The sequence below is a fragment of the Nanorana parkeri genome, unplaced genomic scaffold (assembly GCF_000935625.1).
Source record: "Nanorana parkeri isolate BGI_ZX_2015 unplaced genomic scaffold, ASM93562v1 scaffold281, whole genome shotgun sequence".
NCBI classification, from domain to species: Eukaryota; Metazoa; Chordata; class Amphibia; order Anura; family Dicroglossidae; genus Nanorana; species Nanorana parkeri.
The window spans coordinates 600,538-627,005 of NW_017306549.1; the positions used below are offsets into that span (position 1 = coordinate 600,538).

General features: G+C 44.3%; 1 protein-coding gene across 2 annotated transcripts in view; it reads left to right on the plus strand.

Moving 5' to 3' along the window:
* The window catches only part of RAB32 (RAB32, member RAS oncogene family), a 52,785-nt gene that overhangs the window by 12,178 nt on the left and 14,139 nt on the right, over positions 1 to 26,468 (plus strand). Inside the window, exon 1 of one of the 2 annotated variants that reach the window (XM_018557362.1) lies at positions 12,557 to 12,998. The exons of the other annotated variant lie outside the window; for it this stretch is intronic. Coding sequence (XP_018412864.1) covers positions 12,755 to 12,998 — 244 coding nt within the window. The 5' untranslated portion in view covers positions 12,557 to 12,754. Of the gene's footprint in view, positions 1 to 12,556; positions 12,999 to 26,468 lie in introns of those variants that run through there. 2 annotated transcript variants of the gene reach the window in all.

The following is a 26,468-nucleotide window of genomic DNA, read 5'->3' on the forward strand; positions in this document are numbered from 1 at the left end:
CCATAATATATTGCAGCTTTACTAGTCCTTAAATGGGAAGATTGCATTAGTTTTCTTATTTTTAGGCTGTTCCCTATTACCTGGCAATCCTGCAAATAACGCACTTTCTGTCCCTTTGTGTCTACACTCACTCATCCACTGCATCTTTGGAGGAAGCTATGGTTGTCACATAGGCTAGACTTCAAACATGTCTGCTTTTCTTTATCTCCATTATATGGTGGATTGACAAGGCTAGTTATTTACACAAGAAAGAAAAGGATGTTTGTGCTTTCTTGTCATCAAACAGGAAGTGACAAGGGAACTGTAGTTTAAGCAAGATCGGACTGTTAAGCTGCAAAAAAATGACATTTTGTTTTTGGGTTTAGATACGCTTTAGAACATGCTCCTATAACTTTTCCCTTGAGATTGATAACACATCTATCCAACCCTCCCCCCCATGCTAGATGTCATCCTTGACTTGGATCAATGAAACCAATGACCAATGAAACCGCTAAACTACTCATCCACTCACTTATTATCTCTCGTCTTGACTATTGCAACTCCCTCCTCATTGGCCTACCTCTACACAGGCTATCCCCCCTTCAATCTATCATGAATGCTGCTGCTAGACTCATCCACCTAACCAACCGCTCAGTGTCTGCAACCCCTCTCTGCCAATCCCTACAATGGCTTCCAATAGCGCAAAGGATACAATTCAAAATATTAACAACCACTTACAAAGCCATCCACAACTCTGTCCCCGGCTATATCTCAAACCTTGTTTCAAAGTATCACCCTAAACATACCCTCTGCTCTTCCCAAGACCTTCTGCTTTCCAGCTCCCTCGTCAACTCCTCCCATGCTCGCCTCCAGGACTTCTCTAGAGTCTCTCCCATCCTCTGGAACTCTTTATCCCAACCTGTCTGACTATCTCCCACTCTGACTGCCTTTAGGTGATCCCTTAAGACTCATCTCTTCAGGGAAGCCTATCCCACCTCAAACTAACTACTCAACCATCAAGTTCTCAAACAATAATTCATCCCCACACAGCTACCTCCTCATGTATCACTTGCCCCTCCCTTTTAGAATGTAAGCCCTCACGGCAGGGCCCTCCTTACCATCTTGTCTTGAATTGTATGGTAATTGTAATGTCTTCCTTATGTTGTAAAGCGCTGCGCAAACTGTTGGCGTTATATAAGCCTTATATGATAATAATATAAACAGAGCATACAGTTTATAGAAAATAATATAAACTGAGAGCGGAACTTACCAAAACATTAACACTGTCCCCAAAAATGGCACTGGGACTCATTAGAGGAACAAGCTGCAATTCCAAGTTTGAGATACAGATGACAGCGGCTTTGAAACGGAACTAAAGCCAGACCTTTTTTTTTTGCTTTAGTCCCTTTTGGGTAATTAATACTAATTACCCAAATAATAATACTAATGTATTCCTGTGACCCAAAGTTGGCATCAACTGGGCTATTGGCTGACAGTGCAGAGCCGCACTGCAGCCAGGAAAGATTCCGGCATTACTGTTGGGATCCACCCCACTGGCTCTGCCGCTCTAGAGCCAGAGTCAGCTGTGCCCGCCTTCTCCTCTCTCTGTACCTCCAATGAGCGCTGGTGGGGAGCTGATTGCTCAGCTCTCAATCTATAGAGCCGGCATGTGACCTGTACTGTCACACCCCGGCTCTAAGTATTGGGAAGAGTACATATTACTCTCCTAATACTTCTCCTTTACCGTGTCACCAGTGGTAGACATGCACTCTCACCAAGTTTATTATCTAGTTTGCCCGCAGCATCCCCTTATTTTAGGCTGCAATGTATCATACCCTAAGGTCACGGCCCTTGGGTTTTCCTCTCTCAAAACAGCTAGAGTAGACATGATATCAGTGAGATAGCAAAGCAGAGTTCTAGTCAATATACATGCCAATGGTCAAGTCTATACAGGCTGAAGGTTTTATTATCCTGTAATTAACCAATTGTTCTGAGCGATTTTGATGGTGTGACCTGCTGGGAGTGGAACCGCTGCAAAAGTCTCTTGGTCTGTAAGTAGTGCAGGGAGATAGGCATTTAGGTGAACCTGTTGCTTTGGAGTTGGTCATTAAACCAATCAGTGTTAAAGGAGAATGGGATTAGGGCTTTTCCCCATAGTTCTCCTAAGGGTAAAGGGAGGACACAAACTAGCGTCCTCCCGTCACCCTAGGCTCAGTATACCGCGAGCTGTACCTTGCGATATACTGAGACGCCGCAGTATACCACGAGCTGCTGCTCGCGGTATACTGAGACGCCGCAGCTGAAGCGGATCCCGACAATTGTGCCAGGATCCGCCCAGCTGCGTGACTGACAGCTGGCTCTGCCTATCTAGAGGCAGAGCCAGCTGTACCCGCCCCTTCCCCTGTCCGTTCCACCAGTCACCCTAAGCTCAGTATACCGCGAGCTGCAGCTCGCGCTATACTGTGACGCCGCAGCTGAAACGGATCCCGACAATTATGTCTGGATCCGCCCAGCTGCGTGAGTGACAGCTGGCTCTGCCTATCTAGAGGCAGAGCCAGCTGTACCCGCCCCCTCCCCCGTCCGTTCCGCCAGTCAGCGCTGGAGGATCCAGTCACTCCCCTGTCAGGGCACTCTGCTGTGACAGGATCGAGAAGTGAGCGAGAACCGGTATGTGATTGGTCACTTCCCGATCTACTGAGCCGTCCTGTGACAGTTTCATTGTCACAGGTCGGCTCAGATTATGAGGCTGAGTGAAAAGCACTCACCTCATAATTCTCCTTTAAAGTACCCAGTCTGAAAATCTATAACATTGCCCTTTGGTGCAGTGTTTACCTAGGCCCCTGTACCTGAGGAATTCATCTATGACCATCTATACAGGTACACACACTCTATGCCTGTGTTCACAAAATACTTCGCCAGAGGTAATTTTTTATTTCATCCTTCTGTTTAGTCAGATTTATCAGTTGTCACAGAATTTGTAATCTTTCATCTGGGGCAGGGGTCAGCAACCCGCGGTTCCGGAGCCGCATGTGGCTCTTTCATCCCTCTGCTGTGGCTCCCTGTCCAGGGGTGGAACTACCGCCAGGGTCTGAGGCTGTGGGGGGGCCCAGTGAGGTCCGGTCCTGGGCACCCCCCCTGGTGGAATATGCGGCAGTGCAGGGTCCCGGGGCCACATACTGTCAACGGGCTTCTCAGCAAGGGGGCGGGTTCTGTGACTCACCTCCTCTCCCCACGGCGTCCCTAGTAACAGGCGGCGGGACAGGAGAAGTGTGTGTCACATGCCCCGCCCCCTGCAATGCATACCATCTGGCTGTGTCTGATGTCTGAATGAGGAGCGAGGGTGTGGGGCATGGGCGGCGGTACGTGTGTAACTGCACACTGTGTGCTTTTATTTAATTGAGAACTGATCTGCCCTGGAACAGCTGTTCGGTCATAACATGTCACTTCTATCTGACTTTGTGAGTGGGGTGGAATGTGAGATCGCACTCACAGAGTCGGATAGAAGTGACATTTCAGGACCAAACAGCTGTTCCAGGGCAGATCATTTCTCCTGCACATACGATTTGCGATGCCGATCTGCCCTGGAACAGCTGAGAAAGCATTGGAATGCTTGAAAACTGGGCGGGATTACATTGAAATGTGTGACCACGTCACCAGTCACACATTGTAACGTAGTCACAAACTTTGATAGAACACCGCCATCAGGGGTGTATGTCCGGTACCCATGTGAGGGGTCTGGGCAGCCTGGGGGACCTCATTCATGAGTATCAGCTGTACCAGGGGCGTCATGGCAGAGGTGACAGGGGAGGGGGTGGAGGAGGCCAGGCCCCAACAGGTAAGAGGAGTTGGGAGGAGGTACAGGGAAAGGGACCCTGGCGACCAGCCCACCTGAGGCCCTGCAGAGCCCACCATAGAGAGTCTCAGATGGGCTGTGCAGGATCTATGGGTCACTCTCAGGTGGGCTCTGCGACATCTCAGGTAAGCCCAGAGTCCAGTGCGTTACTAAGCCCACATATACCTATATACATGCTACACATAACATAAAGCTAAAAAATGATATATGCAGTGTTATCTTCATTTTAGATGTCAAAAGGGTTTTTTGGCTCCCGGTGTTTTCTTTTCTGTGGGAAACGAGTCCAAATGGCTCTTTGAGTGTTTAAGGTTGCTGACCCCTGATCTGGGGGGAATAGCTGAGTATGGTTCTCCTGTGTTAACGTGCACCATCCAAGAAGTATACCTTATATAAATCAGTCCACATGGTCATTTAATTCAATACATGACGTTTTGACTAGGGATGTCCCGATGCCCTTTTTTCAGGACCAAATACAAGTACTTCCCCTCATGTACTTGCCGATACCAATTACCGATACTTTTTTTTTTTTTTTTTTTTTTTTTTAAAGGGACAGGTGACTTTAAATGATCCATAGTACAACTACATGTTATGTACTATGGATCATGATTTAACCTATTCATGTTAGCAGGGGAGAATTGTAAATCTATAGTTTCCAGTGTATAAGCAGTGTGTACCCTATATATGTATTACGTATAGGGTACACACTCCTAATGCAATGGAGACAATTGATGTGCAATTAGCCCCTGCTTAATAGTGCCCGCTCCCCCCCCCCTTCTTACTCACTGTGCGGGAGAGCAGCGACAATGTCCTTCAGTGCCGGAGAGCAGCGGCGAGTCAGTGCTCTCCGGCACTGAAGGACATCGTAGGCGAAGAGGAGCACCGCGTCACTGCTGCTCCGGTGGGCGGGGCCTAAGGTGGAGTCCTCTGGGCAGTCGCCGGCCACCTACATTAGGACCCCACCTGGAGCTCCGCCCACAGCAGTGACGCGACGCTCCTCCGCTCAGCCTGCCCAGAGGACCCCACCACGGAAGGTAAAGTAGAAAAAAAAAAGTGCAAGCTTCGGCGCTATGCATCGGGACATTTTGACAAGTACAAGTACTTGTCAAAATTCCCTGTATCGGGGCCGATTCCGATGCTAGCATCGGTATCGGGACATCCCTAGTTTTGACCATAAGGCACTGTGGAGCAATTCATTCTCAAAGTTCACAGCAGAAGCACTGAAGTCACCAAAGTTGGTTCTCCAAGGCAGTTTAGCTCCCCTTGCTCCCATTCTCAAAGTACCTGCTTTGTGTTTACATTGGAGATAAGAAAGCTGTAAGGTGCTAAGTCATTGTTGGGAGCGGGGAGCAGGGTGAGCTAAGATGCCAGTGAGAACCAGCTTCAATGAAGATTGCGTCTACTGTAAATTTGGGTATAAATAGCTTCACGATGCTTGCAGCTACAGAGGTTAGCAAGGGCTTGTTTTAAAGTCTATTTACTGATTGTTAAGAATGTGTCAATAGTTGAATGACCATAGTCTACTCACAGTTCATTGGAAAAAAAATCTTATTTCAAACAATAAGTTCATAATGCCTAACTAGTCTACTTTCATCAATTCACATTTTTTTTACATTGTAAGCTCCCACAAGCAGGGCCCTCTTAAGAGAACTCTGGCCCAACATTTCTTTGGCCATAGTTCTATTTACTATGTCCTCCTGTGACCCAAAACTCGGCATAAAACGGGCTATAGCCCGCTATATGTTAACAGCGCAGAGCAGCACCGCTGTTGGGATCCCGACAATATTGTTAGGATCCACCCCGCCACCTGATTGACAGCCGTCTCTGCCTCTCTAGAGACAGAGCCAGCTGTGCCAACGCCCTTCCCCGTCCGTCGCTCCAGTCAGCTCTGGAGGAACTGAGAGTGGAGGTGGGAATATCTATGGGGAGTGGTGACTGACAGTCACCGCTCTTTGCAGTGAGAAGATCGGGAGCTGAGCGATCAGCAGTATTGGATCACTCAGTTCTCAATCAATTGAACTGACGTGTGACAGCTTCAGTGTATTTCACTCTCCCCATAATTCTCCTTTAATTCTCTTGTATGGATTTTATTGTAATTGTACTCCCCTTTACTCTGTGCTGCACAGACTGTTGGTGCAATGTAAATCCTGTTTATTTAAATACTAATAATTAGGGATGCACCGATATATCGGCCACCGAACCATATCGGCCGAAAATGGCACTTTAGGTTAAATGCCAAAAGTGCCCTTTTTCTGCAGATATAGCGATGCATCTGTTCTTTCTCTCCTCCCCGCTGGGCGCTGCTCTGTGTCCCAGCGGGGAAGAGAGAAAGTGTCACAGGCGGCCGAGCGCTGCGGGAGGAGAGCGCTGTGAGTGGCCGGCATCTCTCCTCCCCGCACCGCTCAGCCTCCTGTCACAGATTGGGGGAGCAGTGTGGGGGGAGACAGCCAGCGCCGTCACAGGAGGCTGAGCTCTCCTCCCGCACCGCTCGCTCAGCCTCCTGTGACAGCTGTCAGGAAGCAAAGCGAGGTACAAACACTCAGCGGTCAGGGATCGCTGAGTGTTTGTAAACAATTGAGGACATAGTATGTTTAGTATATCCTCAATTATGAATGAATGGGAAGTGATCTACATCACCTCGTGTTCATTTATGAATGAACAGGAACACTCATAGAGGATTCCTGTTCATTTATAACAGGGTCTGCAGAAAAAGAGATTGAGGGCTCTGTGTTCTCAATCTCTTTTTCTATTTTAAAAGGGAAATATCAGGGGTCTGTTTAGATCCCTAATATTTTCCCAAAGCACCTAAAAGTAAAAATATTTTTAAAAAAGAAATAAAAATAAAATATACAAAAATGTAAAAGTTTATAAAACAATTAATAAAAATAACATATTTGAAAAAGTTAGAAAAAAAACATTTTCGATTTCGGTTTTGGCCCACCATTTTTTTTCATTTTGGTTTAAAAATGTTCATTTCGGTGCACCTCTACTAATAATCCAGGCTCATATGAATCTTCCTTATAGTAATCCATTGCTCACCAATACCTCATTAATTATTTTCACTCAGATCCAGACTTCTGACGACGAAGTTACAGGAAGTCAAGTCAGACCATATATGCTGGATCTGCAGAACGACACCAGCTATTTAATCAATTCCAACCACCAAACTTCAATAGTCTTAAATATATTGCCTAAACTGTCATAACTACAGCACCAGCAACAAAAGACAGCTCTGACAATAGGATAAACTTTTCAGAAGTTAAATTGCCATTGCCGATTCCCACCACACTCATGAGAAGAGCTTGAAATTTAAATTTTAGGTTCTGCCATGATGTTCACATGCACTGGTGCTTTCTGCAAAATTAGCTGCTAAGCACTAAGATCTTCTGTAGAACTTAGTATTTTAAAAGCACTGATCAGCTTTTTCTTGACTCCTATTCTGGTAGCACTGAATACATTTCCTCATACTATAGCAAGATGCAGATGCCTACAAAGGATAATTGTAAAACACAAATGCTGTTTTGTTACTTCTATGGCCAAGACAGCCCCATTAGACCTGAAAATAGCAATTTTAACAAAGAAACTTTGTTCTGGGAAGAGAACACAATTTAAATGTATAAAAATATTTGAAACCCTGCAGGCAGGACATAAAGCGTAATTGAACTTTCAGTTTAAAACAGTTAAATACATTCCAGACACATCAAAACCAAAAATGTGCCTTTTCCTATCAGCATGTTCCTTATCATATCTTATGGACCCGTACATCTGGAAATTAATTTCCCGATGTTGCTGTACAGGTAATTACAGAAGGTTGATTTAGGTACAAAAGCTAGCCATACATAGTTAGTTCACAGGCTGGCTATTGTATTCAGGCAGCTGGTACCCATGGCTGTCTGAAAACCCAAACAGTGAAAACATCTGATTGGATGTTGTCACTGTTCTGCAACAATTTTATTTTATTATTACTTAAATTATAAATGAAATAATTCATGTTGTAATCAAAATTTGTCAAGCTGGATGGTGCTGACAGGGCCACCCATGACTTGAATATTTCAGGTGATTCAGCAGGAATGCAGGAACGTGCATCTGATAATGCACTGCACATGTGCCAAGAATGCTTTAATGTATGTGTTTTGATGCAGGTGAGCATATGTACAAAGTTTAGCCATTGTTTCTAATTGTGCTTGCTCACATCAATGAAATGTATTATTGTGCATTGCCTGTTGTTTGATGCACTGATCGCAATGGTAACACATGAAAGCGCAAATATTAATGATAAAAATACATAACAATGTGCACAGAAAGGTGTGAATCCAGTCTAAGGGCCTATTCACGCTTGCCTGTATTTATTTAAAGTACAGTTGTAGCTTTGTATAAAGCTCTCTATGGGTTTCTCCATAACTATTGTACAAAAAAATCCCTCAAGACCACATCAAAAGTATGCCCGCCAAGAAGGCCAAAGGCTGGATGGGACTTGCCCCCTTCATCCTGCGGGCCTGTTTGGCCTGTCTCGAGGTGGTGGCAAGTCAGGGCAGTGCCCTGAGTTACCGTCCTGAGGTGCGGTCACTCTGTTCCCCTTGCAGATCACTGGGGGCATGGGCTCAGCACTCTGTCTGAAAAGCAGGCTGTGACACTTTAAACAGTGTGTTGCAACTATAAATGGAGGGCTGTGACACCTGTATGGTCAGCACTGATTACTGTCTGCAGTTAGAATCACTCCCCACTTCTGAAGCCTCCATTCCTGAACCAGTTGACATCCGCGGTGTTAAACCCCCTTCCCATCCAGGCCATTTTTCAGTATTCAGCGCTGCGGTACTTTGACTGACAATCCGTCCTTTTTTTCTTAACGGGCGGATGGCAAGAGGTTAATCAAGCACACCTCTCTCTATATGTTGTGGTCTCCAAAGATCTTCTGGGGAAGATGTAATGGTCTCTACCCTTTTCAAGGCCTCTAACCTGTTGTCACCTCCATGGCACTAAGACACTGGCTGCCTGGACTATGGCATGGCCTGGGATCTTTGTTCCTTTTTCACAGATCTGTCTGCTCTCTGACAATTGTAGCTCCTTCCTGTGGCTTTTTGACATGCCCTGACATTTTTCAATAAACATATCTAAGAGATATTGAATTAATCTGTGTGTGTGCCGGTGACCTGTTGAGACTATTCTGAGCTTTGCACTGCGCCATCCGTGTGATCAACAGAGCACCACCACCATTGGAAGGTTGCAGACCATAATGGATGCGGGTGGTTCTTGGAAACACTTGCTCTAATTTGGGTTCAAGCTGTCCACATTGTTGGGTATCTGGACAACCTCCTGTTAAGGGATTGCTCAGTCAGCTTACATTCAACTAGCAGTGCATTGTTCTGGATACGACTCTGGCCAGAGTTTTTCTCCCTCGGAACAAGCTTCATATTCAGACCCTTTGGTCCAGGAACAGACCATTTTCCTTTGCATGAAGGCTCTGGGCCTGACAGTGCCAATTTGTACTCCAGGCTGTTATAACCCAGTATTCTGGCTGTGCAGAAAAAGCGAAACCAGTCTTCTGATCATTTTATATGCTTGACTGTTAAAGCCAGACTGTCTCTGACGTGGTGGATGTCAAATTCAGCAATGGAGTCTGAAAAAACCTTCCCGTTCACTTGGGGGATGCTTGTAATGGATGCCAGCCTGTCAGGTTGGGGAGGAGTCCTTGATTACTTAACTGTTCAGGGGACTTGGTCATCAAAGGAATTTCGACTCTTGATCAACATTCTGGAGCTCAGGGCCATTTGGCTGTGCCTACAACAGTCGACCCCTCAACAGCAGGGTCACCTGACAAGAAGCAGTGCAGCTCTATTGGGAAGTAAGCTTGATTCTGACATGGGAAGAGCTTCACATTCCGGCCCTGACCACTATGCACATCCCGGTCATGGAAAATTGGCGGGTGAAGTTTCTTAATCAGCAGCGTCTGGACACAAGGGAATGGTCCTGAAACATCTCTCGAAAGTGGGGAACATCAGATGTGGACCTCCTGGCGCCCAGGTTCAACAACAAACTGGAAAGGTTTGTCGCCAGAACCAAGGATCCTCAGACCTTCGCAGTGGATGCTCTGATGACTCTGTAGGATCAGTTCAACCAACTGTAAGATTTTTCCCTTCTGAAAATCCTCCTTCATCTGCTCCACAGGATCGCGGTGGAAAGCATTCTGGTGATTCTCATTGCATCGCACTGGTCCCAGGAGGACATGGTACCTGGACATGCTCAGACTCCTAGCAGATGTTCCATTGTCCTTTCCAGACAGTCCAGGCTTTCTGTCTCAAGGATCGGTTCACCAACCTGTTTCTTAGGCATTGACTTTTATAGCTTGACTAGTAAAGGAATGCACAGGGGTTTAGACAGTGCCACATCCTAATATCAATAGGTTAAGAAAGAATTGCAAAACATACTTTTTAGGAACCACCAGGACCACTTCGATTTATATATAAAAAATATATGTTATTGTGTACATTGTTTATTAAAATTGTATAATACAACTAATATCATCAACATATAAACACTATATTGCCAAAAGTATTGGGACACCCCTCCAAAACATTGGATTCAGGCGTTCCGTGAAATTTCCTTGATACTAAATATTCCACGGTCAACTGTTAGTGGTATTATAACCAAGTGGAAGCAACTGGGAACAACAGCAACTCAGCCACGAAGTGGTAGGCCATGTAAAATGACAGAGCAGGGTCAGCGCATGCTGAAGTGGACAATGTGCAGAAGTCGCCAACTGTCTGCAGAGTCAATAGCTACAGACCTCCAAACTTCATGTGGCCTTCAGATTGGCACAGTGCGTACAACAGTGCGTAGAGAGCTTCATGGAATGGGATTCCATGGCCGGGCAGCTGCATCCAAGCCTTACATCACCAAGTGCAACGCAAAGTGTCAGATGCAGTGGTGTAAAGCACGCCGCCACTGGACTCTAGAGAAGTGGAGACATGTTCTCTGGAGTGATGAATCATGCTTCTCTGTCTGGCAATCTGATGGACGTGTCTGGGTTTGGCGGTTGCCGTGAGAATGGGACTTGCCTGACTGCATTGTGCCAAGTGTAAAGTTTGGTGGAGGGGGGGTTATGGTGTGGGGTTGTTTTTCAGGGGTTGGGCTTGGCCTCTTAGTTCCAGTGAAGGGAACTCTTAAGGCATCAGCATACCAAGACATTGTGGAGAATTTCATGCTACCAACTTTGTGGGAACAGTTTGGGAATGGCCCCTTCCTGTTCCAACATGACTGCGCACCAGTGCACAAAGCAAGGTCCATAAAGGCATGGATGAGCGAGTTTGGCGTGAAGGGTCCTGTAGAAGCAACTTGCGACCACGACAAGCGACGCGCGACATGGAGCTAAAACAGCTCCATTGAATATCATTAGCCGGCGACTTCTCGCGATATCGCGCGGCAAAAATGCGCAATATCGCGGCGGAAATCGCGTGATAAATCGCTACGTGTGAATGGGGCCTTAGTGTCCTGTACAGTATTCCAAGAAAAGGAATTTACAGTTAAGTCAAAACTCCTACTTTTTTGGATAGGATTAGAATCCCTATCAGGTTTTTATTGCTGTCCATGACTACACTGGGGAAATTCACTCATCTATTTGACTCCTGTCCCCAGTACTAAAAATGAGGGAAAATCCAAAATTTGGAGTCGCCACCAGAACAGGAATAGAAAGAGGAAATCTTCTTTTAGAGACAGTTGTACCGGTGACAGCTGTCTGAGAGGGGATTTCTCTTTCACTGGAGAGTTTTCCTTTCACTTCTTGTTGTGTCTACATCATATGAATTTAGAGGGAAATCCCAACCCCCCGACAGCCAAAAAATAAAAAATTCCTGAGAAGTTTTAAAACGCAACTGTGCCATGCGAAACTAAGGGCTTACTCACACCAGCCTGCATACTAAAACAGGCCATTGTACAGTAGTGTGCAGTCTGATGTACAATGTGTAGCGATGGTGAGGGGCAGTGCCTTGCGTTGTTACAACACAAAGCACTGTTTACCTTTAAACTTTGTTGAAAACTTATTTCTATGACCTGCACTTACAGCCTAACATGGCTGCATTTTTCAGCTGTGCAACCCATCGACCTCAGAGCAGCTGTGTGGTATGAACAAGGTACATCGAATACAATTGTCTTCTTTCCTCCCTTGCGATGAGACTACGATAATCAGTGCAGATGAGGGATGTGCTTGGGTAAAGTTCTCAGGGACCCCTCTCCCGACCCAATCAGTTGTGACCAGGACATTCCCAATGCCTTTGTTACAGTAGCTGTGGGCACAGCAGAGCCAGCTGTCAATCAGGCAGCAGGGTGGATCCTGACAATATTGTTGGGAAAATTTCCTGGCTGCAGCGTGGCTCTGCGCTGTCAGCATATAGCAGGCACTATTTACTGCGTGTTCGCCACGCATGGCGTGAACGAGCCCTAAAATAAAAATGTTTGCCTAGACTTACATGAGGTGATAGTAAACTTAGATTTTTATGAAAAGAAAGGACATGGCATCTAGTAATTGACAGCTGCCAAACTCTAGAGACACAAGGCGGCTCGCAGTGAATAGTCACAAGCAAGGAGAGAGCACGTCTGAAGCGATGCTGGATGCAGCCTTTCATAAGACACCACTCCCTCCTCAGCTTGAGGCGGCGAGTCGCTTCCTGTCACGTGACACGCGGTCAGGTGATTGGTCCTCCGGCTGTCTGGGAGGGGAGACTAGAAGAGGAGAACACTTGGAAGAAAGTATTGCGTTACTTTTTTTATGTGGCCGTAATTTCGGGCATGTCGCTGCTATGCACAGCAGAGAGAGCGCACACGGCTGTCAATGGTGAATCATAGGCGTAGACGGGACATTGCAGCCTTTCCTACTTCCTTATAGTGTGTGTATACAAACAGACCCGTTGGCTGGCATTGCTCTGAGGCTTCATGGCAGGGGAAGCGACAAGCGGAGAGCTCGGGCTATCTGCCGGGGTTCCTGAGCGCAGGGAATTCCTCTTCAAAGTGCTGGTGATCGGGGAGCTGGGGGTGGGCAAGACCAGCATCATCAAACGTTACGTTCACCAGCTCTTCTCCCAGCACTACAGGGCCACCATAGGAGTGGATTTCGCTCTGAAAGTTATCAACTGGGACGGCAAGACTTTAGTCAGACTGCAGCTATGGGACATTGCAGGTAAGTGCCAATGACAGAGGTGTCCTGTAAAACACTCCATGCACAGAGTTGGGTTCTGATAAGGGCAGACATAACATAATAATGTGGCTCATTATAGTAAATCAGTTTCTGCTTTGTGATGGCAACCTTTTGAATTGCTCACGATAAGCAAAATATCTTTCTGGTGCTTTTGAAGCGTTTTTCTTGTTTAGCCCAACCCCAGGGAAATTCTTAAAGTGGGGGTGCCCCCTGCACTGCAAGGGTTAAAAGAGAACTAAGGCTAAATCTTTTTTTGGCTTTGTTTCTTGTTTGGGTCACCGGAGGACATATACTAATGTACTCCTGTTACCCAAAACTCAGCATATAGGGGGGCTAACTGCCCACTAAATGCTGACAGCGCAGAGCCGCGAAGGATCCTGACGGGATCCGCCCCACCACCTGATTGACAGCTGGCTTTGCCTCCCTAGAGCCAGACCCAACTGTGCCCTCTCTCTCCCCTGTCTCCCTCTGGTCAGACTGGAGGAACGGAGAGGGGGGAGTCACGACTGGTGTCTCCTCTACTGGTTGTCACCACTCTCCTCAGGGAGAAGATTGTAAACTGAGTGATCAGCAGTTTGTGATCACTCAGTTTTCAACGTGCCACACTGCAGCTGTCGCACGTTGGCTCTAACTATGGGGATGAGCACATTTCACTCTCCCAATTTATTCTCCTTTAACTGATTGTTTATTCCTCCTGGGACAAGAGAAAGCTGTTTACTTACCTGTTCCCTGCTCCCCCAAAAGTCAGCAATCGCCTCTACTACCCCTCCGCTCCAGCTGTGGCTTGTCCCTTGGCATTCTCGCATACAATGCAGGCTTATGGCAGTCCTTAGATTGCTGGAAGGGAGAAGAGGCTGTGAGGACTAGTCTAGCAGCCTGGGAGGAGTGGGGATCGGCTAAGTAATGGCATCCCCATCCCCTGGGCATTAAGCAGCAGTTAACCTCCACAGTGCATGGGCAAGGCAGAGGGCACTTACAAGGCTGATTCACACCTAGGCAACAGCATTTTCGCGTGTAGAAACTTTTTTTGCTCTATATTTTTGCATACATTCTATTATTGGATTGTGACACACTTATGTAAATGGCAAAAACACACTAAACCAATTGCACCGCACATTTCCAAGTGCTTCCTTTTGACTCTATGGGGACAAAATGAGCCGTAATCTACCAAAAAGAAGCTCATGTACTTTTTCCAGTGACAGGCGTTTTGCTTATTGCGGCGACATGCTCAGGTGTTAACAGGGGCTATAAGAATGAATGGTATTTTTTGGCGCAAGCTTTTTGTCGCGCTGAATCAGCTGTGACAACACACTCAGTGTGAACCAGGCCTTAAAGTGACATTAAAGTCAAACCTTTTCTTGCCCCTTCCCAATCCTGCTGTAGAGACTTACCTTAAATGATGCCTCTTGATTTGATCATCTTCTTTATGGTAGTTTTCAGTTGTCCCTCCAGTGCTGGTGCTGGTCTACGATCTAGCGCTGACTCCTGTGTGTTAGCTGGCGCTTCCTGTCCCACGAAGTCTATGCAGGTGCACGCTGCTCCATAGACTTACCTTGTGTCTCTCCTCGTCTCCCGGCCGAAGATCTGAACTGCGCATGTGCCCGCTCCAAGATCCTTTGGGGCCACCCAAGATTCTTCAGATGTTGGAATGGGAGCGCGTGGCGCAGACAAAGGTAAGTTTTAACCTTTTTTAAAAAAAAAATGTTTTTGCATATATCTACTGCTTGCTAGCAGTAGATGTATGCAAAAAATGCTGAGGGTTTATGAACCTTTTAAGGTTTGCAGACATTTTTGCACCTGTATCAAGCTTCAGGCAGTTTTGTTTTGGCCAATGGAATGTAGTTTTGGAGGAGAAGCTCTTTAGGCCTAAAAACCAACGAGTCACTCGCGTTAAAGTCTGAGGCCAAAAAAAGAAAGGTCAGTATTGATCACTCTGTGTTTGTTCTTCACAGGGAAGGATCGGTAAACATTTCACAGTTTTTGAACAAGAAGTGTTTCCAACTCATCCAATTTCATACATAATATACTGGATTGATTCCCATGGGTTTTACGGATGGCTGACGAACTGATTAGATAATGCTGCCAAGGCTGGAACCTCACTAGGATATGCTAGTGCAGAGCCCGTGGGGGGATCTGGCTTATTTATTATTCTCAAACACACTGCAGGAATTCTGCAGAAATATTTAGTCAGTGAGGAATTTTTACATGGCCATTACAACTGAATAAAAAAAAACGATCATTGGTATAAGAGCCATCACCCTTCTGTTGGAAGCTTGTTGGGTGACATGAGCACTTCTGACACCCAGAAGCGCTCATTTAATGGCCTATAACTAACTCTTCCTTGCCTGAAATTTTCCCAATCATTTTAAACCAGAGCTCAGATTGTGCATGTTATTTGCAGTTATTACTTTGTATCATATTTTTTTCTTTTAATAGTGCTGACCTATAAAGAAAAAGTGTAATTTCAGCTAAAAGTACACAAATATTCGATCTGCCTAGCTCCCCTGCTTAAAAGTATCCAACACTTCCCTGTCCCAGACGCATGCTCAAATGAATCTGACAGCTGTAGTTTTCTATAATGTTTACAGCTTGTACAGGCAATCTTATTTGCCTTTGGCCACCCCTGGGCATTGGGTCCATGTAAACGTCTTTGGGGCCATCTCCCAATGCTGAAGGCACATGAGAGATGGCCCATAGACATCCTAAATCAATTAAAGGATATGTGCACTTATTCTGCTGTGCAATGCTCTAAAAGAAACCCACCCTCCACCGATGCATACCTACCTGAATCTAAAGCCAGTGACCCCCGGTGTTTGTTTATTTCCTGGCCATGCCCGCAAATTACAGCCCCATGGACATCTATGGGGCTTTCTCATGCTGTCTCTGAGGCTATAATACACATGTGCGGCCAGTGCATCAAGACTCGTGCCACTGTATATAAATGGGCACTGGAGGCCATAGCCATCAGATCTCGGTAAGTATAAATCTGTGGACGGGGAAGGTGCGTTACTTTGTCATTGCAAAGGGCAAACACTTTGCCTTGAAGTGCACTTACTCTTTAATTTTGCCATGTTTCTTGCATGTTAGAATCTCAAATCAGGGTAACAGGAAGAGAGCAGTGTCAGCACAGTGATAACTGCTAGACAGCTGTAATGCTGTCCTATTTCATGCACTAGGAGTTGGTGGCCAAGATTGCAAAATCTCTACATGCAGCAAGTGCTTTTAATGTTTGGAAATACTGGTCATTACTCTGGATTATTTTATAAATTTTAGTCCCCTAAAATAGCCAAACCTTCACCTATATGCTGCATAAGGCCATTAAGTCAAGCGTGGGACCAGGTTATTTACGGCCACCCCAGGACCTTTTCAGACTGTTCTTTGTGTATCAACATGTGATGCGTGCAAACAGCCCATTCATTTCCTTTGGACCTTCAAAGAGACCCTGTCACCACCCCATGCATATTACAACCAAGATGTTGTGTATATTTACTCACATTTTAAGTTACAACTGACATTTTTTTATTTTGTAATGATGGTGTGCTGTATAAAAACAGAAAAAACTGTGGTTTTGATCTTAAAGGAGAACTATGGGGTTAGGGCTTTTCCCCATAGTTCTCCTTAGGGTAACGGGAGGACACAAACTAGCGTCCTCCCATCACCCTAAGCTCAGTATAAGCTCGCGATATTAGAGCTGCAGCTAACGATTATTTTCAAAATCGATTAGTTGGACGATTATTAAGTTCGATTAATCGGTTAATCGGAATGTGAATCCAGGTTCAGAGTTATGCTAGATATATTGTGTAGCATCATAGATTCTAACAAAACGTGCCTTTAGTGTGGTGAACACAGAGCTATTCAGCTACTAGCTGCGTTCAAAAAGAAAACCAAATTCTAAAATACTCATGACTGCTTTTGAAAAGAAGCTTTCCCTGTTGGACTTCATCCTTCATAATAATGGTGGTACCTTGTGTAAATGATTCAGATTGAATGAGGGAGCAGTAAAGAGCTGAGCTGTATACAACGGGTAACAGATCTTTCATTATTGCCTACTGCCTTTGTAGAGGGGTTTCCTCTGCTGTGTAGTTAAATCAGATTTTTAGGGGCTTTTTATGTCAGGCACTCCTTTTTGAACATTGGGCTCTTTTTAAAACACTTTCTAAAAAATGATAATAGTACAAATTATTTAACACATATTATCTCTAAGAGCAGTGACTGGTCATGCAAGAGAATGATCTGACTACATTCCACCAAGAAATGTGACTGCTCGGATGACATGCATGTGATTTTACAGCTACACTGCTTTGTATGGGGTGTGGTACAGTCACATCTTTTTTTTTTATGCTAAACCGCTTACTGAGGCTTGCAGAGTGGCAAGTTTGAGGGATTAAACCCTACCGACATTTTGGATAATGATTTGTGGAAAACAAGGACTTGTTGCAGCATCTCGTTGAGAAATATCTGAATATTGAAACAGGAATTTCCTTCTGTCAGACACTGTGAGGGGAATTTTATCAAAACTCGAGTAGAGAAAATCTGGAGCAGCTGTGCATGGCAACCATTCAGCTTTTCTCTTCAGTTTGTTTTGTTAAGATTTGAACGTATAGAATTTTGAAATATAGAAGCTGATTCCTTGCCATGCGCAGCTGCTCCAGTTTAAGCTACATTTTTGTTAATAGTTAAGGTTCTTGAATGCATTTTTAAGATTTAACTCCTGAATTTAGTGTCACTTTAAAATACAGCGCATACCAAAAATTTTCAAAAAGACAGAGGGGAATTTCTCAAAACTAGCAGAGAAAATCAGGAGTAGATGTGCCTGGCAACAAATAAGCTTCTATATTTCATGTCCAAATCTTAACTAAACAAACTGAAGAGAAAGGCTGATTGGTTGCCATGCACAGCTGCTCCAGATTTTCTCTGCTAGTTTTGATAAAATCCCCTCTCTGTTTGAGCATTTTTGGTATGCTCTGTATTTTAAAGTGACACTGAACTCGGGAGTTAAATCTTAAAAATGCATTCAAGAACCTTAACTATTAACCTTACCCTTAACTGTTAGCTTTCTAAAGCTTGCCATACACCTTACAATTTATCTGCAGATTTTCTGTGGTCAGATGGAAAAAGGGCAACTGACCGGACAAAATGTGACATGCAGTATTTTTTCTGTCGTAACCTGAATGGACTGTGCACGTGAGAACTGTAGCCCATAAAACACATACATTTGGATGCATTTTTAGTGCAGGAGCGTACGGATCAGGTCAGCACAGAAAACGGACGTCGTGTGAACAGGCCCTAACAGTTGATGGGGATAAAATTATTATTGTTTTCACCCATAGTGACCTTAAAAAATCGGTTGGAGAATTTTTCACGTTTATTATCTAAAATAAATGAAATTCTAACTGAATGTGGTCATGAGTCGTAAAAATCAGAGTTTTTGCAATGCAATTTGCTAGGAAAACTTTAATCTGAAAGTAGAACTTTTGTGGTCTTGAACATTCCTTCATTTTAAGCATTTTGCAGTTTTATATTAACTTTATTTAAGACTACCCTGTTGTGTGATTTCACCACAGAATGAACAAAGTTCTCATCCTATTACAGGAAGTGTAAAAATAAAGGCTGTACTGGCAGGATCAACAGGTAATTTAACTGTTACGTGGGGGCTCAGAAAAACCAGCACTGCTGATGACAGACCTCATCATATGTCTAAATTTTGATTTTTGCCTGTAGTTTCACTGTAAAGGAAACCTGTGCTGACAGAAATATGTAAGCTGCTGTTGCCATTTTGGAAATGGCAGTTTCTTGGCTGTCAAACTGATCATGTGAGTCAATGTTTTCTGAATCACTGATCTAGAAAAAACAGGTAGGTAAGTAATGGCAGATACAAATCCCAGAGATGGGATGCATTTGCATTATGTTTTTTTTCCCACTGCTTCACAATGCAATGCAGTCTGAAAAAAATGTTGCTTAATGTAAGTGCCCCCTAACACCTGGCCAAAAAGCTCCAAAATAGTTATTGACCTTTCTGCCTCGATGCTAGAATGCACTATATGCAACGCACACTGTCAAGATCACTGGAGCAAGTGCTCTCCCTGTTTCAAAAGCCATGCATATGCAGTTCTCATTCTCCCTCTCTCCCTTTCCCTCACAGCACTGCTGTGACAGGGGGCACAAATGATTATAGGTAGAGCCTTTAAAAGAGAAAAATGGGGTGTGTTTTTTTTCCCCCTAGTTATCTTTAGGGTCACGGAAGGACATATACTAGTGTCCTCCTGTGACCCAAAGCTCAGCATATATAGCGGGCTATTGCCCGCGATATACTAAGCGCCACAGCCGGGACGGATCCCGACAATACTGCCGAGATCCACCCAGCTGCGTGTGTGACAGCTGGCTCTGCCTCTATCTAGAGGCAGAGCCAGCTGTGCCGGCCTTCTTCCCCGTTCGTTCCTCCACTCAGCACTGGAGGATCGGTGAGGGGGGAATCCATGCGGGGAGTGGTGACTAATAATAGTCACCGCTCTCTGCAGGGAGACGATTGGGACGTGAGAGGATCAGTGCATGTTTCTGCTCACTTCCCGATCAATAGAGCCCACCTGTGACAGCCTCTTTGTCACAGACAGGCTCTAATTGAGGATGAGTTGAAATCACTCACCTCATAGTTCTCCTTTTAAGTGTTGTAGCTTAACACATTTGGCGTGGATATTATTGTTTTATATTCAATTTTGCTCTTTTTTTTTTTTTTTACCCTACTCCTTGTCTGCATAGTCAATTGTATGCAAAAGCTGGACTTCTAAGGCCTTGTTACATGGGCAGCAAGGGGGTGGTAAAATCGTTTGGTTTTCCTTTGCGAAGAATACCATGTCATGTGCAAGAAGCATTTATGATTTTGCTTCATTCACTTTGAAAAATAATTTTCTCCTTTTAGTAAATCTGTCTTTCGACACAATGTTTCAATGTAGCAAAGAACAACTTGGAAAATATTTAACTTCCACTTTGCATGATAGTCTTTTTTTTGAGAAGGAGCCATTATAGTATACAGTTCTGCAGATAAGCTAGGAACCATAATGGCTTGTGCTTGAAGTGCAATTGCTTCCTGTTGACAGTGAATGAGCAAAAAGGTTATGGCAAGCAAACCCAAGTTGGCTGTGATTTAAACCATTCTGTTTTATTGCTTCCTAATCAAAGTTGAGTCCTAATTGCTAGTTTGCTTTGATGTTTTATGCAGTATGATTACTGATCTCAATGCCTAATATTGATAGCGCAGACAATATTATATTTGAAGTGTTCCAGAATGCAGGCATCATATGCTCTTTTACCTCCGCTGGATCCCTGCATACAGCTGCTGGGTCCCTGTATATTCCAAACGCAAGTATTGATGTTGTATAGAAAGTTGAAAACCTGCACAAGGCTAAGATAGCTCCCCCTCCTCTCACATGACAGTTTTAAGACTTAACTAAGGCAATCTTCTTAGTGGAAGGTTCCCTATACCCAGAAGTATCATTGCAGGTACTCCAGCAGCAGATCTGGTGGCAGACTTTAGCGGGTTTTTTTTTTTTGCCTTAGAGAAACTACTCATGTTAAGGCAGGAAGTAGGAAACCTGTCCAAATGCTCCCATGCTTGTAATTAGGAGAGAGAGAACACTCACTACTTGGATTTAAAGCCAAAATCCAAGCAATACAGTTGGTCTGTGCATGTCTAAAAAGATTTACACAAATCCAAAATAGGTATAGAGGCATTTACAGGTCTTGCAGTGGAGATAAAGCATCAGCATTTTATTGTCAACATTTTGACGGAACTCAGTTCATCTTTAGCAATGCTTGATAAAGAAGGACTGAGCTTCATTTTATATAAATAATTCTGAGCTTCAGATTTATTTCTGCTGCAAGGCCCAAAATTGTGTCTACGACTCCCAAGTACCCATGTTAGGTGTGTATGTGTGTGTGCGTTTATATATTATAAATATCTCACCGGCCACTTTATTAGGTACACATGTTCAATTGCTTCGTAACAGAATTTGCTAATCAGCCAATATTATGGCAGCAACTCAATGCATTTAGTCATCTAGACACGGTGAAAAAGACTTGCTGAAGTTCAAACCGAGCATCAGAAGGGGGATTTAACCCCTTCATGACTGAGGCCCTTTTTTCAATTTTTGCACCCATGTTATATTCCACATTTTAGGCCTGAAAATGACGTAAAACCCCCCAACATTATATATTTTCTGAATGCCAAGACCCTATAGAATAAAATGGTGGTAGTTGAAAATTTTTATAAAAACAGTAGATCAGCAGTAAAAACTGCTGATCTACTGGGATTTTCACACACAAGCATCTCTCGGGTTTACAGAGAATGGTCCGAAAAATGAGAAAATATCCAGTGAGCGGCAGTTGTGTGGACGAAAATGCCTTGTTGATGTCAGAGGAGAATGGGTGGACTGGTTCGAGATGATACAAAGGCAACAGTAACTGAAATAACCACTTGTTACAACCAAGGTATGCAAAATACCATCTCTTAACGCACAACACATCGAACCTTGAATCAGATGGCTACAGCAGCAGACCACATCGGGTGTCATTCCTGTCAGCTAAGAACAGGAAACGGAGGCTACGATTCGCACAGGCGAAGATTGGAAAATCGTTGCCTGGTCTGATGTCTCAATTTCAGCTGCGACATTCAGATGGTAGGGTCAGAATTTGGCGTTAACAATGTGAAAGCATGGATCCATCCTGCCTTGTATCAATGGTTCAGGCTGGTGGTGGTGTAATGGTGTGGGGGATATTTTCTTGGCACACTTTGGGCCCCTTAGTACCAATTGAGCATCGTTGAAACGCCACGGCCTACCTGAGTATTGTTGCGGACAGTGTCCATCCCTTTATGACTACAGTGTAACTATCCTCTGATGGCTATTTCCAACAGGATAATGCACCATGTCACAAAGCTCACATCTCAAACTGGTTTCTTGAACATGACAATGAGTTCACTGTACTCCAATGGCTTCCACAGTTACCGCATCTCAATCCTTTGGGATGTGGTGGAATGGGAGGTTTGCATAATGGATGTGCAGCCGACAAATCTGTAGCAACTGCGTGATGCTATTATGCCAGTATGGACCAAACTCTCTGAGGAATGTTTCAAACACCTTGTTGAATCTATGCCACAAAGAATTAAGGCAGTTCGGAAGGCAAAAGATATATATATATCTCAATATGTTGTGCGACTACCCTTTGGCTTCAAACCAGCATTAATTCTTAAGGTGCCCATACACTGCGCGATTCTCGTACGAGAATCACGGGAAATCCTGCGATCGTAAGAATTTAATGCTGGTTTGAAGCCAAAGGGTGCAACCGTTTCTACTGTACGGTCGCACGTCTTCCGTCAAACAAGCAGGCTTGAAAACCCGCCGAGAATCGTACGGCGGGTTTCTGCAGTGTTGCTACCATCAATTTCAAAATTACCTTTTTTTTTTTTACTTAAAATGGTACATTTTCTCAGGTTAAACATTTTAATGATTTCAAATTTCTAGCAGGGATATGCGCTCAGGGAAGGCATTTGAGGCAGAGCCTCGCCTAGTATTATGAAGAAAAAAAGGTGCCCGGTTCAAGTCTGAAGCTGACAGCTTTTTCTCTTTTTCAGATTGGCTTGTTACAGGTTACACAGCAGGGAAAGCCACAATCGCTGTGTAACCTGTCAACGATGGAGCACTGGCTGTTAATTACAGGCGGTGCTGCATCCCGGTTTTGACAGGTAGTTAGGTTACACAGCAGCAGGCTTCCCCACTGCTTTGTGTAACCTAACTAGTAAGGTAAAAGCTGTCACAGCCTCTACTCTGTGTTGGGGGCTGGAGCTCTGTGGATGACTTGGACCAATGGCAAAGGGCCATTGGTCCAAGCTGTCCAATCCAAAAAAAACAGTGAGGACATCGATCTCGATGACTCATCAGTGACAAGCAAGTAAGGGGCAGGGAGGCTCCTCCCTTCCTCCTCCCCACACAGCTTGGTTACCGAGCTAGGGGCGTAGCTTCGGCGGGGCAGGGCGAAGCTTTGGCAGTCTGGGTGGTGCCTCACCCAGCACAGTAGGCACGGCAAGTCACTGATTTCTAGTGTGAATAAAATATGAGTTTGATATTTGCAAGCATTCTATTTTTATGTAGATTTTACAAAGTGTCCCAACTTTCTTGGAATTGGGATTGGACTTGTCAGATCTTCTGAAAGAAGTTGGGTGTTCCAGTTGATTAGTCCAATGATCCATTCCATAAAGAAGAGAATGGTCCACTCATGGGCTTTGTTTATTAGTCATATAACATCATAAAAGAAGACCCAAATCAAGTGGGCCTGCAATCCTACATAAATATTTCATTCAATAATCATTACCTTCCCATATGTCGCGTGTTGCCCTTTGTTATGTTTATCGTATATTGAATATTTGTTTCGTGTTCTCCAACTAGCTTCCAGTGTAGACGTTAAAATGGAATTTGGTAACAGTTAAGAAATTTCGGTTCCTCTTCTTTCACAACCAGATTCACATCTTGGGTTTGTGTATGTGAACGTTTCCTGTTTTGTGTATTCTTTGTACACAACGGGAAACTTGAATTCTGGCTTCCAGTATGTAGAGTATGGAATATAGGCAAGTTGCAAGGTGTCTGACAAATTCTGCAAGAGGTTTTAGTGATTAAATCAGAACTAACGTTTTTATTTTTTTTCTTTACACTCGCACTCTTAAATTGCAAGGTAAAAATAGTGCATGCAGGCACGCTTTCAAAACTGCATCATTTGGCTTTTCCAGAAGGTCTCACCTGTTCAGCCCATAAACTATAGGCTGTCCTCAGCTCCCTCTTGTCATTATGGTCCTACATTTGCATAATGTTCAGTGTGGCTCCTTCCAGTCCTGTCCTTTGTCTCCCTTCTCATTTGTTAGCTGCATCTTTGAGGGCCTGTTTAAACCAGGGGCGTTGGGCTGCACTGGGCAGTCTTGATCTGCACATTCTCAGCACGTAGGAAAGGCAATGTGCAATTTCCCCTCACTTTTGAGATATTTTCTCTTCTTGTTGTCTCTGGAACATGTAAATAAGCCCTACTAAATGCAGATGTTGCAAAATCTCTTAAACTATAAGATAACAATGGCGGCAAAAAAAGAAAAAACTCGCTCACTGTTTTTTTGCTGCAGCTTAATGTAAGATTTCATATGCTTGATTCAGTAAGCAATCCCGATCTTTATTCTTAGCAGTGACAGCCAATGTAAGCTGAAAATAGCAGTCACATGGCTGAAAAGAACATTTATTTTGGCAGACAACTCATGATTTACAGTGAAGTGAAATAAGCTGCATTGTGCTCTAGGACTAGGCTCACACTTTCCTGATGGAGTGCGTTGCGTTAACGCATTTTTTCACAAACTAATATGCGTTGCATGAGGCAGTCCATTCTAATGAATAAACTGGCAACCAATTAATTGTCCCAGAAATCAGACTTGTTTCTGGCAGTGCACCACATCGCATATTCGTGCCTTGCACTTAGCTGTAATGCATGTCCTTTGGCAAGGTGTGTTGGGGTGACAGAATAAATGGCACTGCATCACACCAATGTAAGTAGCATTCGTTGTGGTAGCACCTGTGACAGACTTAGGGCTGCAGATATTTATTATATCTGCAGCCCTAAGGAATTTGTGTGTGTTTTCTTGTTTAATATAGAGAGAGAGCATGTCACTATTTGACTTGATTTGAACCATCCGGACTTCCATCTTGTTTGGATACCATCTCTGCTAAACGTATTTTTGTGAAGGCAGCAGGCTGTCTGGAGCGGCCGTTGATTAGGTTGATGTGATCAAGCTCTCATCTAATTAAGGACATTCATTTAACCAAGTGTCTGTGCTTAAGGAATTCCAATGCAGGAACCCGGCTGTCTAGGGGTGGGACTTGTTTAATGTAACACTCTAAACTCTTAGTTTATACCTCACAGAATCATATATGTGTGCTTTTCTTCAATAAACCAGTTCATGTTTCCACTCCAAAGTCAGTGTTGTCTGATTCTTGGGGTAAGCCCATGCTATATTCACTTGCTTCTGGTTCCAGCACCCAGGGAACAGCTTTAAGACAGTATCAGGGAGTCCGCCACAGCACCCATTTCCGCAACACAATAGTGTGAACCGAGCCTTGGGGCCAATTTTAGATCTGTGCAGGTGCTTTTTTTTTTTTTCTTCGAAATATGCAGGTGTTTTGCATCATTGATGCATATTTTCATTGTGTTTTTGATTTTAGGATTTGGAGTGGAGAGGGTTAACAGCCGTTAATGGAGGCTTGTGAATATCTGTTGCCAGTAGATCAAAACTAATGTAATATTTTTTGATGCTTTGCTATCAACTTCTGTGGGCCTCCTAATGCACTAAAATGCAGAAAAAATTTGCATATTTGTCAAAATGCGCTGCCCTGCAGCACAGAGATAGGAACAGGTGCTATTTTTTTTTCTTATAGGGAACCGCAACAAATCGTTTTACCTTGTTGTAACACATCAGTGTTTATGGACCCTTAATCTTGCAAACTATACAATTTTAGTAATTGGTGCTTTACTGGTGGATTGAGGGCTAAGGTTTAACTCCACTTGATGCAATTTATTCTGCTGGGGTGGAGTTAATTTTTGATGCAGTACATGGATCACTATGTTGCGAAACACTGCTTTGCCCAAAAAGCTGCATGCATGATTTTTGGTCCATTGTGGTATGATATGCAGCCCATTTAATGAATGGGCTACCTTAACACACTTGACACAGACCTGAGCAGCGTAAATGGGTCTTCTATGACTCAGACTATGGTAGGAGGACTTGCACCTATGCAAGATGTCTTCACTTCACAAGAGATTTGCAAAGTTTTAAAGGGGTGCTCATATTTAGCTAGTAATCCTCCTATCTTCTCAGGATCTGTGTCCTCACTTCCACAGGCCATAGGTAAAGCTGTACTTGGTGTCACTAAATTTTTACCTTGCAGTGGGGTCCCCCACGCTGCAGGGGTATAATGCTTGTTCTGTCTAGGGGGATTGAAATAAACACAATGGGGGGAATTTATCAAAACTGGAGCAGAGAGAATCTGGAGCAGTTGCCCATGGCAACCAATTAGCATCCCTCTACAGTTTGCTCAGGTAGGATTTGAAAATGAGAGAGAGATGCTGATTGGCTGCAGTGCAAGTCTGCTCCAGTTTTGCTTGTGCTTTTCCCTGTTCTTTGGTGCTACCAGAATGAGAGCAAGCCCTTGGCATCCTCAAGAACAATATAGGGTTGCTGGCCCTGCATTGTACATGTCATCGGAGAGCTGTGACCGGTCATGCAATAAGGAGGATTGGCATCTAAAAAGACAGCCTGCGGCAGCAAGGCTTAGAGTAATTGGTTCACTTTTTACCTTACTCCCTAGACAAAATGTGCATTTAACCCTTGCAGAGTGTGTGTGTGTGTGTGGGGGGGGGGGGGGGGGGGGAGAG